The sequence below is a fragment of the Nicotiana tabacum genome, chromosome 15, assembly GCF_000715075.1.
Source record: "Nicotiana tabacum cultivar K326 chromosome 15, ASM71507v2, whole genome shotgun sequence".
Classification (NCBI taxonomy): domain Eukaryota; kingdom Viridiplantae; phylum Streptophyta; class Magnoliopsida; order Solanales; family Solanaceae; genus Nicotiana; species Nicotiana tabacum.
Genome location: NC_134094.1, coordinates 89,119,475 through 89,136,301, shown reverse-complemented (window position 1 = coordinate 89,136,301; position 16,827 = coordinate 89,119,475). Strand labels below are relative to the sequence as shown.

Sequence of the window (16,827 nt, the reverse complement as noted above, 5' to 3'; positions counted from 1 at the left end):
ATATTAGATAAATGATCTGTACAAAACAAGTGCATCCTCTAATAGTTCCTTCATGGAAAATAATCAGCCAGCCAATGCAAAATTACGGGGAAGGATAGATCAATCCTTTGCTTCCTTTGCTGCATAAGAACCACATGGGAGAAAATCAAATGGACTGAAATGCTTAGGGAATGCCATCAACCTTGTTGAAACACTGCTTAATCCTTTACATCAATACAACAAGAAGCTAAACAGGATTACGATTGAAGCAACAGTCAGAAATAGGCCACAAATCTTTACAGCAGCCTCAAATATACGATTGAAGATCTTCATCAATAGAACTAAACCAGAAACCGGACCAACACCAAGCTACATTTTTAATTGCCTTTGACGACAAAGCCTAAAAGCTGAAGACTAAAAACGGAAAGGAGAAGTTCAGTACAGAAATGAAGCTCATATCTGCATTGTTATGTAACATCTCGCTACTACACCTTAGCTCAAATCTCTCTATCGGCAATGTGGACCAGAAATGGCATGAAACTTTTCAAGGTGGTGTATCAGAAGTGTAATCTTCACTAATCCTCATCAGACATCTCAAATACTAGACTTCGAATAAGAGAAGCAGATTTGGGCAGCAGTCTCCTACAGTGAACACGAGAGAGACTTTTTGAGGCAGAAATAATACGACTTCCAATTTCAATCCTTTTAGACTTATTTACTGGGGCTCTGCTAACGCTTTCATTTGGAAGTGGAGCATCTGAGATTTGCAGAGGTGCTTTAGCTGGAAAAGGAGAAAGCAAAGAATGTTCTACATTAAGATCACGAAGATACGTTCGAGTCATTGTCTGTTCACCTTGTAAAGTACGAGCTCCTTCATGAGTATACCTTAAGCTTGAATTCACCTCATCATGAATTGAGAAATATTTCCTGATAATGCCCGAAACTGAAACTGCTTCTGATAAATCTTCACAATGGGACTCTGCTGCTGGACAAAAACTCTGTTCCTTGTCTCCCCTACCTTCACAACAATATGTGGGAAGAGCAAAGCTTGCCTTCGAAACAACTAGAGGCTCATCAGGTCCTTCTGGGCAGTTAAATTTATACCTTTTCCTAGCTTTGTTCCGTTTCTTCTTCTTCATCTTTGTCAAATGGGCTATTCTTAAAGCATCTAATAGTGCACTTTTAAGGCAGGCAAATCTTTTCATCTTCTTCATCTTTCTTCTGCATTTTAACTTTTCAAATTTTGTGCCGGTCATAGAAGTTTTACTTTTTGTGTTACCAGAAATAGTGCTAATAACATCATCATGCTGATGCAAAATTTGGTCATCGACATATTCAGATGAACCCAACTGATATAAAATGCCATATTGGCAAACTTCAACATGAAGCGACCTAATTCCCTTTAGATGCTGGAAAACATGCTTTAGAGGCAAAGTTTCAGGAAGGTGGTAAAAGCATGAGTTCCTCTTGACCTGCCAAAAAGTACAGTCTGATGAATCATTTAATTTGAGAAAACAAATTACGAGCAGCGAGACAGTATAGGATAGTTAACGAGTTTAAAAGAGCTTAGAAGCATACCATCACAGCATCCACCTTGATCTGCCCCAATTTTGGGAAACAATTCAAGTGAGCCCTTTCAAGTTCTCCTACAAATAGCAGTAAGACTTGTTCCAAAATCACAAGTACAAAACAAAACATTCTGTAAAACAAATCCTAAATCCAACAGAAAAAGGAAAGAATTCTCGATTCATGGTATTGTTACACACCTTTTAACTGCAAAAAGGAGTTAAGAATTTTCATGATATGAACTCTTCTAAGACAAGATTGAAGCAAGCTGTCTAGCAAATCACGTTGTTAATTAGGAAAATTCAATGAACATTTTCCCTTTTTTGCTTTTGTAATGAGATGCAGCTGATGCCACCAATATTCCTAGATAACGAAAACTTTCACAACTTAGAAATCTCTTTGTCGACTATATTCTTGGTTTGCTAAAGGGGTCCTTGGGTAAAATCAATCTCTATACTCCCGATGCAATAGACTCCCCATCCCCAAAGCCACTAAAACGCTCACTTCCCACCAAATTTATATAACAATGTTGTTGGGATTTCAAAAGCTTCCAGCTAGTCACCTTATTTCTTGGAAGGTGCTCCATCATTGCCACTATCGTTCTTTGAATCCAAGAAACAATATAGCGAAAAGATTGTCGTTCAGTATGTACATGATAGACTGAAGGTATCTGGATATTTTGTTAAGCAGTTAAGGTAAATTCAACATTTTTGTTATTTAAAATGAAAAAACAAAATCATCTATTACTGAAGGGTACTATAGTATCTTTCATCATTTTAAATACATTAAATCTCTTCCTTTTTATGAGGGTAGTATTCCGGCCAATTTGTATGCACCCCCACTATTTTACCAGGCATCTCATACCTCCCAGCACAAGTATGGATAAATCAGCCCACCTAGACTAATGCAAACGGGAAAAAATCACCAATTTGTTTTTTGTGTGCCTCCGATAGGATTTCAACAAAAATTAAGAGGGATGAATAGTACTCCACTATAGAATCAACAAAAACAAGAAAGAAACTAATTCAAGAAAAAGGGAAATTTGACAATTTGAGCTTGAAATGTATAGCATTAATTGAGCAAGACAAAAGAGAGTTCCAAAAACTCACTCTTGAAGTCATTAGCAGTAGTGTGGGGAGAAACAACGACAACAATGCGAGTGCCAAGATTGGTGTCAGCAAAAACCGGGAATTCAACACTTGAACAAGCCATTCGAAATAACCACTCATCAGTTCAAACTTCCGACCTCTTCACTTCAAAAATATAACGTTGCTAATATTGAAGACAGGAACTCTGTACTTTTTTTGAGGAATACGAGAAAGGGTAAGTGGTGGGCCCTCCTTTTTCTTTCTTTTATTCGGATTGGAGAAGTATCAAAACCCCTTAGCTAGGGCTGGTTATCGAACGGATTCAGCGGTTAATTACTCTTAACGGTTTGGCTTAACAGTTATCGGCTTTTAAATGTATTAATTCGCTAGCCACCCGATAAGATATCGGGCGGATTGGTATCAATTTAGCTCTTATCGGGCGGTTTATCGGTCTAATTCAATCTATATTGTGTGCACTAATTGTTTGCTGACCGCCTAGCGTACAAATTCAGAATAGGAAATTACACATTGAGTCCAGATATACATGTCTGTAAACGCCTACATAAGACTAATGTAGTGTGTCATGTGTTGTAGAGTGAAAAAAGTTGTGACACAACACTGTTATTTTTTTATTAAACATAGACAAACATGCATTAGTTTAAAAAAACAAAAGCAAAGGTGAACCATAGACAGCCGCTTAAACAATCTTGTTATAGGGTGGGAGAATAAGCTAAGCTAAGCCAAACCTGGGATCTTCTGATGCATAGTACGTAAGGGTTCTGATTATTTAGGAATTAGGTGTTAGAACTTAGAGATAGAGTACTGGAAGAAGTGGAAGGGTTTTTGATATTTAATATATATATATATGGATAAAAATAAATTTTATATATATATTCTTAAATGGATAAAAACAAATTATATATATATATATATATTCTTAACGGGTTAACGGATTATCCGTTAAGAAAATTGAATAATCCGCCCCCAAACCGATAAGCCGTTAATAAAAAAAATTCAATCTGTTCCCCGTCCGTTAAACCGTTAACCCGATACCAATAAGCCATTAAGTTTCGATTTCGGTTCGATTTTCGGTTTCGGTTCGGTTTTGAACACCCCTACCTTAGCCCATCCCAACCCTTCCCCATTTTCTACCCGTGAAATAAAATTACTCACCCTTACTCCATTTTTTATTCTAAAAAAATATTTTATTTTATATTCTTTTCTCTCTCTAGTATTATATTATTATCTTTTATTTAAATTTTATTTTCTTATTTTTATTAAAGAAATTCTATCTTTTTTCTTTTTTACATATTCATCACATATAATTTATATTCCTTTCTTATATAATCATTTAATATAATATTATTTTATATCATAAATTTTTAAATAATATAATTTGTAAGCAAATATTATAGATTATATATATTAACGGATAATTCAAATAAAAATAAAATTATTGAGATAAAAGATAATTAAATACATATTACATTATGGTAAAATTCAGATTAAATACTATATAAATATTCAACTTTTACCTCTAGCATGCTCCCATAAATAATCTATTAACGCATTACGAAGTACAAAATGAGTATCTTTATCCTTAATTCTTCTGTGTCGAGCTAAAAATTATTCAAATCGATGATTTTCATCTACTACCATTTCTACCGTTGGAGGTGAACATTCTCAATCATCTTGAATTGGCGCATTAAGATCACGCTCATCCTCGATTATCATGTTGTGCAGTATAATACATATAGTTATTATATTATGTAGCACTTCTTTTCTCCAAAAATGTGATGGTCCTACAACAATTGCAAAACGAGCTTGCAAAATTTCGAATGCACATTCAACATCTTTTTGACATGATTCTTGTTTCATCGCGAAATATTTCTTTTATGGCGAACGTGGGTCACGAATAGTTTGCACAAATGTTGACCATTTTGGATATATATCGTCAGCTAATTAATAACCCATATCACATTATTTTCCTTGAATAACATAATGGGGGGAGAAGCAATACATACAGCAAGATTAGAAAACAAATGTGGTGACTCCAAAACATTAATGTCATTATTGGTGCTGGGTATACCAAAATATGCATTCCATATCCAAAGGTCATAATCAGTTATAGCTTCAAGAATTATGGATGGGGATCCACTACGACCTGTATATTGTCCAGCCCATGTTGTTGGACAATTTTTCCATCTCCAATTCATGCAGTCTAGACTGCATAACATTCCTAGAAAACCACATTGTTCACCGATGTGCAGAAGCCTTGCAACATCGTTAGTTGTTGGTGATCTCAATACTGCTCGCCAAAACACTCTACGATAGCTCGGCAAAATCTCTTCCTGCTTTCAATTGCAATCGACTCTCCAATTTTCACATATCCGTCATTGGCATCCGCTGGCACACCATATACCAACATTCTAAACACGACTATGATTTTTTGTAGAGTAGATAATCTAAATCTATCCACCGCATCAATGCGTTATTCGTTATCATGACCTTTAATTGCATCAACAATTTGAAGGAATAAATTCCGGGACATCCGATATCTATGACGAAATTATCCCTTATTAAAGCGGGGATTATCTGAAAAAGAATCAAGAAATAAATTATTATCAACACCTTCACGATCTCGATTGATTACCTAATGATCTGGAACGGAGCCAACTCTGCTAGGATCATTATTATGATTTTCTTGTAAACACTACAACATATAATTTTTCATCTGAATTGCTTCCATGCACAATTGCATATTAGCTTTGTTATCAAAAATTAAAGGTGATGATGAGGATGAGGATATGTAATGACCTGGCCGGTCGTTTCAAGAATTACAATCCTGTCTTCCCATTTACTGCTCAAGTAATAATTTTCAGTTGTTTTATGATTTATCGGGTTAATTGGTTCGGGTCCGGTGAGGTTTGGAATGATTTAGAACATTTAGTTCGAAGGTTTAAAACTTGTGTTGAAAAGTTTTTGTGGTGCTGAGGTAGATTATTTAGTACAAAGGTTGTAGAAATTTCTTACCGAAAATGCACCGATGTGTAAAGGAATTTTTTTGCCGAAAAAGGGTCATTTATGCGGCCCACTATGCGGTCGCAGAATCACTCTGCAGACCACATAATGGCTGCAGAGTGAATCAGGAGTGGGGCATGTGTGGAGGAACGTTTGCGGCGCATTATGCGATTGCAGATCAGTTATGCGGTGCATTATGCGACAGCAGAACAGGTCTGCGGACTGCATAACGACCGCATACTGAGGCAGTCTTGCCCAGTTCCTGAGGCCACATTTTGCGGCCATTTCGCGAGCCGCAAAAGCGTTATGTGGTTGCATATGCGACCGCAGAGTGTGTATCGGGGCTTAATTTTTCTGGTTTTATAAATCCGACCCCATTCTTATAAAAAAACTATTGGGGGTCATTTTGAAGGGTTTCATCTGATATTTTAGAGAGAGATGAGAGCATTTTAGAGAGAGAAAGTGAAGACTTAGTCATTTATCCATCAATTCTTGTCCAAGGTTTGAAAATTTCACAAGGATCTTGCTAGGGCTTCAAAGAGGTAAGAATTTATTTCTCCAATTCTTCAATTTCGGGTTTGAAGTAAAAGATGGATGATTAAGAGTATGCTTCTTGGGTGTGAGAGTATTAGTTATACATACACATACCAATAAGGTTTGTGGAAAGATTGTTGAGTTCAAATGGGTAAATATTGAGTTGAAAATGGTAGAAATCTTCAAAGACTTTAATTTAAGATTTGAGGGTCGAGTTGATGTCAGAATTTGGTAAAATTTATATGGTTGGACCCTTGGTTGGATGGGGTTTCATATTTTGTAACTTTTGTTTGGTTTCGAGATGTAAATTTTGAGTTAAATTTCGGATTTTGTTGGAAATATTAGTATGTTCATATGGAATAAATTCCTATGATTTGTATTGACTGAATTGAATTAATTGTGGCTAGATACGAGGCTTTCGGAGACCAATTCACGAGGCAAGGGCATAGCGAAGTAAGAAATTACACGGTTTGAGGTAAGTAACACTTCTAAACTTGGTTATGAGGGTATGAATCCCTAAAGTACATGTTGTATGAATTGTTTGGAGATGACGCACACGCTAGGTGACGGGCGTGTAAGCGTGCATCATAGGAATTGTGACTTAATTGATTCCGTGTAGTTGCATAATTAAATAAATGTCATTATCTGCATATTCTCCACGCGTTAGAGAAATTGAGCTGAAACTCAAGTTAAAGATCATGATTTGGCTATGCGCCTATATATTTTGGGACCCACATGGGTTATATTGTTGTTGAACTATTTGTTTAAATTTACAATTTTATACTCAATCACATCTATCACTTGGATATCATATCTCAATCTCTGTTGTCATTCATTGATACTTCATATCATCATGTCGGGTTGATTTTTCATGTTATTGAGAGCCCGAGAGACTGGAGATTTTGAGTGATAGTTATGTTTATTTATTTATGCCTGGATCTGGCTATTATAGCGCTTGGGCTGAAGGAGCCCCTCCGGAGTCTGCACCCCCATAGTGAGCGTAGTATATATATATATATATATATATATATATATATATATATATATATATATATATATATGGGATGGATCTTCCCTGGGCATGGATCTTGCCATAGATATATATATTTAGGGATGGATCTTCCCTGGGCATGGATCTTGTCCGAAGTATTTATATTGAGGGATGAATTTTCTCTAGACATGGATCTTGTCCGAATCATTGATATTTGGGGAAGGATCTTCCCCTGGGCTGGATTGGCCTTATACAATACTGAGTACTGACTATCAGTTGATGGATATACATATATATTTGGGATGGATCTTCCCTGGGCTGGATTGGCCATATATAGTACTGAGTGATTGAGTATTTTAGATCGTGAGTACACAGAGTTTTCACTAAGGTGCATCACATACAGTATGTACATTGGCATGTAGATACATAGATGTCATATTCCTCACATTATTGAACTTGAAAGCATGCCTACATTTTTGTATTGTTATTTCTATACTGGACTGTACCTGTTGAGCTCGTCACTACTTTTAGCCCAAAGGTTAGTCTTGTTACTTATTGAATTGGTTGTACTCATACTACACTCTGAACCTCGTGTGCAGATCCAGGTGCTCCCGGATACGGCGGTTGCTAGATTTCGGAATTTATTCTGTTGAGATTATCAAGGTAGCTGCTTGGCGTCCGCAGACTTTGACTCCCTTCCTTTTTAGTTATTGTACTGTTCTATATTTTCAGACAGTGATGTTATCAGTCAGACATTGTATTCATTTAGATGCTCATATACTCAGTGACACCGAATTTTGGGAGTATTTATATATGTATTTGTGAGTTTTTTTTCCGCTAAATTTAGATATTATATTTTTAAACTTAAAAGATATGGTGGTTTATTGAGATTGTCAGCTTGCCTAGTATTGAGATAGGCGCCATCAAGACAGGTGAGATTTCGGATCGTGATAGGATGAAGATGATGATGAGTAATTTGAATCATCATTATTATTAGATGAACATCCCATATAGAAATTCATTTTCAGAAGACAGAAATAATAATATTTTAATTTATGTAGAAATAAATTAGATGGAAGAATATGATTTTCATAAATGGTGTTTATTTTTATACAGTGAAATTTTTTTCTAAAGATAAAATAGGAATAAGGATGAAATCCATCGGACGGTTGAGAATAGGACAAAATCCACTCGACGGCTGAGATCAAGATAAAATCTATCCTATTCTCATATACTAAATTATTGTGTCTGGTGAGTTGTTTATACATTGAATAATGTGTAGAGATATTTTTTCTAAAGATAAAATAAGAATAAGGATGAAATCCATCGGACGGTTGAGATTAGGACAAAATCCACTCAACGACTGAGATCGAAATAAAATCTATCATATTCTCATCTACTAAATTATTGTGTCTGCTGAGTTGTCTACACAGTAAATAATGTGTAGAGATATTTTTTCTAACGATAAAATAAGTATAAGGATGAAATTCATCGGACGATTGAGATTAGGACGAAATCCACTCGACGGCTGAGATCAAAATAAAATTTATCATATTCTCATCTACTAAATTATTGTATTTACTTTTATCTCTATATATTGAGGTGCCAACATAACCTTCTATAACCACAATTGGCTTTTATTTTTCTTAAATATATGATCCAATGTTCCTCTAATCACTTGAAAAAATGTCCATTGGATCTGCAGGATACTGTGTAAATAAAAATATTCTATTATGCCGAATGCATTTAGATATTTCTCAAGATCCAATAACGGGTGTCAATCAATCCAAAGATCAATTTTGGGGTCGAGTCGTAGATGCATACAATAATGCAAGGGAAGATTTTTTGGGAGAGTCGCACCAAATAATTGTTGCAAAGTCGAATACAAATAATTGAGTAGGCAGTAAGAAAATTAAATGGATGTGCATGTCAAGTAGAAACTTTGCACCCTCATGGTGCTTCTGATCAAGATATTGTGAGTATTCATTTCGTAGTTACTTATACTTTATTTGTATATATTGACTTATTATTTTCCTTAAAAAGAATTAATATTGCAGCTTACACAAGCAAAAGCTTTACTTATGCAAGATCTGAACTTCAAAATAGATTTTAAATTTGATCATGTGCCGGCTATAATGAAGGATTTTGAGAAGTTTAACGATGGCGATCTTGGAAGGAAAAAAAAAGAAAAGAAAGCAATGATATGCTAATATATCATCAGAGTTTGAGACTCCTACCCCTGATTCACCTTATCTATCATCTCCTAACTTATCATTATTTTCACTAAATTTAAATGAGGATATTACAGGTGATTCCACATCATCACAATGGCCTAGTGGGGTAAAGAAAAAAATATGAAGAGAAAAATCGACGAAGGTTTATACGAAGATAGTCTAATTAAAAAATAATCGGAATGTTAAGGCGATGAATAATGCAACTAAGACAAATAAAAAAGAAATTTTTGTAACGACCCGGCCAGTCGTTTTGAGCTCTAGCGTGTCGTTCAGCATTTTGAGGCCATGAGCAACTTCACTTCAAGTATTATGACTAGTACGTGTGATCCGAATTGAAATTTCGGAAGTTCAGAGTTGATTTGAAAAGCAAATTCTCATTTCGGAAGCTTTAAGTTGGAAGAATTGACTAAGATTGGATTTTTGAGTAAACGGTCTCGGAATTGGGATTTGAAGGTTCCAACAGGTTCGTATGATGAATTCGGACTTGGGTGTATGTCCAGATCGGGTTTTGGATAACCCGAGAGCGTTTCGGCGCCTATTGTGGAAGTTGGAATTCTGGAAGAATTTCATAAATTTGGTTTGAAGTACATTTCAATGTTATCAATGTTTGTTTGGGATTTCGAGTCTGGGAATAGCTCCGTATGGTGATTCTGGTATTGGGAGCGCGTCCGGAAGTGGATTCAGAGGTTTGTAGGTCATTTTGAAGTCATTTGGCTAAAGCTAGAAATTTGAAGGTTTTTGAGAAGTTTGATCGAAAGTGGACTTTTTGATATCAGGGTCGAAATCCGATTCCGAAAGTTGGAGTAGGTCCGTAATGTTAAATATGACTTGTGTGCAAAATTTAAGAACAATCGGAAGTGTTTTGATAGGTTTCGGCATCGATTGTAGAAGTTGAATTTTTAAAGTTCATTAAGTTTGAATTGGGATGCGACTCATGATTTCGATATTGTTTGATGTGATTTTAGGTCTCAAACAAGTTTTTGTTATGTTATGGGACTGATTGGTATGATTGGACGGGGTCTTGGGGGCCTCGGGTGTGTTTCGGGGTGGTTTCAGATCATTTGGAGCTGCTTGGGAACTATTGTTGATGGTGTCTGGTGTCCTTCTTTGCGAACGCGAAGGAGGTCCCGCATTCGCGAAGAGAAAAATCGTGGGGCTGTTGAGATGGGCCTTTGAGAACGTGAAGGTTGAGACACGAGCGTGGTGAAGAACTTGAGAAACCTACGTGAACGCGAGTGGGGAGTCGCGAACGCATAGCAGGAAATGAGGACTAGGCCTGAGGATGTTTGGCCTATGCGAACTAGATGCTGGGTATGTAAATGCGAAGCAGTGAGGGCGGAAAGCTTCGCGAACGCGTCGTAAGGAACGCGAATGCGAAGGAGGTTTTCTGGGCCTGGGTTGGCTGAACTTCGCGAACGCGAAGGGGTTGCCGCATTCGCGAAGAAGGAGTCGGACTAGGCAGTGAGATGTTTTAAGACGGGATTTTTGGCCATTTTCACTTCATTTTCTCTATGGGAGCCAGTCTTGGGGTAATTGTGGAGGTCCATCTTCATCATCTAGGTCAAGGTAAGCGATTCCCATTTATTGCAAGTTTAATACATAGTTTATATATGGATTTAGACATGGAAATTTACAGAAATTGTGGGGTTTTGGTAGGAAACCTAAAAATTGGTATTCTTGGATTTTGATCGCGAATTTGGGCATGAAATGGAGAATAAATTATATATTTGAGTTCGTGGGGTTATGGGTAAAGTTTATCTTCGAAAAGTTTCAGAATCCGGGCACGTGGTCCCAAGGGTGATTTTATCAACTTTTCGAACGGAGTTGGAAATTATTATAAAATAATTAATTATGAGTATTAGAGTATATTTTGATTCGGTTGCGTCATATTTGACTAGTTTTGGAGCGACGGGCATCAATTTGAATTGTCGGAGCAGCCTTGGAGTCGGTTATGGAATTTCGGAGCAAGGTAAATCTCATTTTGTCACAATCCAAAATTCTCACCTTCGGACCGTGATGGCGCCTAACATTTCACTTGCTTGGCAAGCCAACGTTAGAATAATATTAACCTATTTTTAAAAAAATATTTAAATTATTAATCATCAAAGAAACTAATGCGGAAGCAAAGTTTGAAATATAATGAAATAACCCATAAAAATAATGGTGTCTAAATACCATCCCAAAATTGGTGTCACAAGTGCACGAGCTTCTAGAATAAATACAAATAAAGGTTTGAATAAATAAAGCTGTATGGAAATAAACACACAGCTAAAGTAAAATAGATGGGGACTTCAGAACTGCGGACGCCATGCAGTTATACCTCAAGTCTCCTCTGGTAGCTGAAATCCGAGCAAGTCTATGGTACACCGCTGGGACAAACTCCAAAATCTGCACAAGATGAGCAGAGCGTAGTATCAGTACAACCGACCACATGTACTGGTAAGTGCTAAGCCTAACCTCGACGAAGTAGTGATGAGGCTAAGGCGGTTCACTTACATTAACCTGTACGCAATATTAATAACAACAATAAATAATAGAAATAAATCAGGCAACTTATTTATAATAATTGAAGCCAACTCAATAGTCATAATCCATTATTATTTCAACCAATTCTATTGCACCGTGCAACCCGCTCTCACAATATATTCACATTCAATTCTGTTGCAGCGTGCAACCCGCTCTCCCAATATATTCCTTTTAATCAAGTCTGTCATATATTTATTTCAATCAAGTATATATATATATAGACTTTTAAATAAGTCTATTGCGGCGTGCAATCTGATCCCCCAATATTGACTTTTAAATAAGTCTATTATGGCGTGCAATCTGATCCCCCAATATTAACTTTCATTTCCGTTGTGGCGTGCAACTCGTTCCTCCAATATAATTTTAAACAACTCATAAATGTAGTAAAACTTACTCCAATAAATACCATGTCCAATGAGAAGTTATTAAGCATCAACCCGATCCTCCAATATGGACTTTTTAATAAGTCTGTTGCGGCATGCAACCCGATCAATATTCTACTCAAAGCATCGACCACCATATTGGCCTTTCCGGGGTGATACAAAATGGTGATATCATAGTCTTTCAACAACTCCAACCATCTTCTCTACCTCAAATTAAGATCTTTTTGTTTGAACAAATACTGAAGGCTGCGATGATCAGTAAATACCTCACACGAGACACTGTAGAGTTAATGCCTCCAAATCTTCAGCGCATGAACAATGGTTGCCAATTCTAAGTCATGAACAGGATAATTCTTCTCGTGAACTTTCAACTGCCGCGACGCATATGCAATTACCTTGCCATCTTGCATTAATACTGCACCCAGCCCAATGTGAGATGCGTCACAATATACCATATACGATCCTGAACCTATGGATTATACCAACACTGGAGCCGTAGTCAAAGCGGTCTTGAGCTTCTGAAAGCTCAACTCACACTCGTCTAACCATCTGAATGGGACACCCTTCTGGGGTAGTCTGGTCAATGTGTTTGCTATAGATGAAAACCCTTCCACGAACCGACGATAATAACCTACCAAACCCAGGAAACTCCGGATCTCTGTAACTGAAGTAGGTCTAGGCCAATTCTGAACAGCCTCAATCTTCTTAGGATCCACCTTTATATCTTTTGACAATACAACATGCCCCAAAAAGGCAACTTACTCTAACTAAAACTCACATTTTGAAAATTTGGCATATAACTGATTATTCTTCAAGGTGTGAAGCACACTTCGAAGAAGCTGCTTATGTTCCTCTCGACTGCTAGAGTAAATTAAGATATCATCAATGAATACAACCACAAAAGAATCAAAATAAGGCTTGAACACCCAATTTATCAAATCCATAAATGTTACTGGGAAATTTGTTAACCCAAATAACATCACTAGGAATTCGTAATGCCCATACCGAGTTCAAAAAGCTTTTTAGGGACATCAGATGCCCTAATCTTCAACTGATGGTAACTAGACCTCAAATCGATCTTCGAAAATACCTTGGCACCCTTAAGTTGATCAAATAAGTCATCAATTCTTGGCAGCGGATATTTGTTTTTGATAGTGGCCTTGTTCAACTGCCGATAGTCTATACACATCCGCATAAAGCCATCTTTCTTCTTTATAAATAATACTGGTGCACCTCAGGGCTAGACACTGGGTCTAATGAATCCCTGGTCAAGCAAGTCTTGTAACTGCTCTTTCAATTCTTTCAACTATGGCGGGGACATACGATATGGTGGAATAGAAATGGGTTGAGTGCCCGGAGCCAAATCAATACAGAAGTCAATATTTCTGTTGGGTGGCATCCCCCACAGATCTGCAAGAAAATAGTTCTGGAAATTCACGAACAACTGGTACCGAGTCCATGAAGGGACATTCGCACTGGGATCGCGAATATAAGCCAAATAGGCTAGATACCCTTTCTCTACCATACACCGAGCTTTCATATAAGAAATAACCATGCTGGCAAAATGGCCAGGAGTTCCTTTCCACTCTAACCGAGGTAACCCCGGCATAGCTAGGGTCACTGTCTTGGCATGACAATCCAATATAACATGATAAGGGGACAGCCAATCCATACCCAAGATGACATCAAAATCTACCATATCAAGAAATAGAAGATCCACACTAGTCTCAAGATTACCAATAGTAACCACATATGAGCGATAGACATGATCTACTATAACAGAGTCTCCCACCGATGTAGATACACACACAGAAGCACTCAGAGAATCACAAGGCATAACCAAATATGAAGAAAAATAGGAGGACACATAGGAATAAGTAGATCCTGGATCAAATAGAACTGAAGCATCTCTATGGAAAACTGGAATAATATCTATGATCACAGCATCATATGACTCGGCCTCAGGCCTAGATGGAAAAGCATAAAATCGGGGCTGGGCCCCACCACTCTAAACTGCGTCTCTCGGATGGCCTCTAACTGGCTGGCCTCCAACTCTAATGGCCTGACCTCCACCTCTAATAGCCTGACCTCCACCTCTAGCTACCTGACCCTTACCTCTAGCTTGCTGAGCAGGCGGTGAAGCAACCAGTGCCGGTATAATGGCACGAGAATCTTGCCGAGATATGTTACTTGCTATTCTAGGGCAATACCTCCTGATATGACCAATGTTCCCACACTCATTACACCCATCCTGATGTCATGGCTGCTGAAGCTGAAGCTGACCCAAATGGACCGGATAACCGATGTAGTAACTCTGTAGTGGTGAAGCACTAATAGGAGATAAATGTGCATTGAATGCCGGCTATCCAGAGTAAGGCATAATAGGACCGTGACTCCCTGAAGCACCGGGAGATGCATTAAGTGATGAATGAAATGGTCTGGGAGGATGACCCCTACCAAAATTACCCCTGCCTCCAGACGAGGCACCACTGAAACCACCGAACTGACAAGGCCTCTTGTCAGACCTCTGCCCTCTCTATTGTGCAAGAACCATCTCGATTCTCCTCACGATATTAGCAACCGCCTGAAAAGAAATTTCACCTCCAGTCTCCTTGGCCATCTGAAGCCTGATAGGGTGAGTGAGTCCTCAATAAACCTCCTTACTCTCTATCCCTCCGTAGGTAGTAAAAGGAGAGCATGACGGGCCAAATCCACAAAACGGGACTCATACTGAGTAACAGTCACACTGCCCTGCTGTAAACAGTCAAATTGCTTGCAGAATTCCTCTCTCAGTGTGATAGGGAGGAACCTCTCCAGAAATAGCTGAGAGAACTGCTCCCAAGTAAGTGCAGGAGATCTGACTGGTTGGTTCAATGTATAATCTCTCCACCACCTCTTGGCGGAACCCGTCATCTGAAATACAACAAAATCAACCCCATTGGTCTCAACTATACCCATGTTCCGCAACACCTCGTGGAAGCGTTCAAGATAATCATGTGGGTCCTCAGAAGGTGTACCACTAAAGTGAACTGGAAAGAGCTTGGTAAACTTATCCAATCTCAATAAGGCCTCAAAAGACATGGCGGGCCTATCACCGATCTATGCCGCAACAACTGGCTGAACTACCCCAACTGGCGGGGCTACTGGAGCTTGATTCTGGGGAGCCATCTGCTCTGGAGCGGGAGTAGTGTGAGTTTGTGCTCCTCCCCTAGCCTTTGAAACGGCTGGTGCCATTGGAAATGTACCATTCTGGGCCACACCCTCCATAAGACTCACCAAACAGACTAGAGCGTCCTGAACCACTGGAGTAGCTATGAATCCTTCCGGGACCTGAACTGGTCCAGCTGGTACATTCTGAACTGGAACCTCCTCCTGAAGGTCCACCGGAGGTTCTACAACAGGTGCAGCTGCTCGAGCTCTGGACTGAGCTATACCTTGGCCTCTGCCTCGGCCTCTAGTACTACCTCGACCTCGACCTCTACCCCTGACCATAGTAGCCACCGGGGGTTCTGGTCCCTGTCCATCGGCAGAGGTATTACGTGTCTTCACCATCTGTGAGAGAATAAGAGTAGAATGATTCAATCATCGATGATAGAATAAAATCGCACGACAAAATAAGAAAGAAGTGATATTGTACCTAAACTTCATAGCCTATGAGAGATAAGTACAGACGTCTCCGTACCGATCCTTCAGACTCTACTTAGCTTGCTCGTGACTCGTGAGACCTATGTAACCTAGTGCTATGATACCAACTGTCACGACCCGAAATTCCCACCTTCGGACCGTGATGGAGCCTAGCATTTCACTTGCTAGACAAACCACTATTATAATAATATTAACCAATTTTTAAACAATCTTTAAATTATTAATCATCAAAGAAACAAATGCGGAAGCAAAGTTTGAAATATAGTGAAATAACCCATAAAAACAACGGTGTCTAAATACCATCCCAGAATTGGTGTCACAAGTGCACAAGCTTCTAGAATAAATACAAATAAAGGTTTGAATAATATAAAGTTGTATGGAAATAAACACACAGCTAAAGTAAAATAGACGGGGACTTCAAAACTGCGGACGCCATGCAGTTATACCTCAAGTCTCCTCTAGTAGCTGAAATCCAAGCAAGTCTATGGTATGCCGCTGGGACCAACTCCAAAATCTGCACAAGAAGTGCAAAGTGTAGTATCAGTACAACCGACCCCTTGTACTGGTAAGTGCTGAGCCTAACCTCGATGAAGTAGTGACGAGGCTAAGGCGGTTCACTTACATTAACCTGTACGCAATATTAATAACAACAACAAATAATAGAAATAAATCAGGTAACTCATTTATAATAATTGGTGCCAACTCAGCAGTCATAATCCATTATTATTTTAACCAATTCTGTTGCAGCGTGCAACCCGCTCTCACAATATATTCACATTCAATTCTGTTGCAGTGTGCAACCCGCTCTCCCAATATATTCCTTTTAATCAAGTCTGTCATATATTTATTTCAATCAAGTA

At 38.3% G+C, this 16,827-nt stretch overlaps 1 protein-coding gene and 1 pseudogene across 3 annotated transcripts; both read right to left on the bottom strand.

The window, feature by feature from the left end:
* Positions 1–163: 163 nt before the first annotated feature.
* On the bottom strand, positions 164–2,846 carry LOC107820548 (uncharacterized). 3 transcript variants are annotated; one of them, XM_016646851.2, is made up of 4 exons: positions 2,655–2,846; positions 1,558–1,625; positions 865–1,451; positions 164–760 (listed from the first exon to the last, which is right to left on the bottom strand). In XM_016646851.2, the coding sequence occupies exons 1-4, from the start codon at positions 2,755–2,757 to the stop codon at positions 757–759; spliced, it is 762 nt and encodes a 253-aa protein (XP_016502337.1). In that variant the 5' UTR covers positions 2,758–2,846; the 3' UTR covers positions 164–756. The 3 variants fall into 3 exon arrangements, with proteins under 3 accessions (XP_016502337.1, XP_016502335.1, XP_016502336.1); XM_016646849.2 differs by having other exon boundaries at positions 164–1,451; positions 2,655–2,843; XM_016646850.2 differs by lacking the exon at positions 2,655–2,846 and adding an exon at positions 1,746–2,641 and having other exon boundaries at positions 164–1,451.
* Positions 2,847–4,157: 1,311 nt separating this feature from the next.
* LOC142169720 (uncharacterized) lies at positions 4,158–5,928 on the bottom strand (annotated as a pseudogene).
* Positions 5,929–16,827: the final 10,899 nt, after the last annotated feature.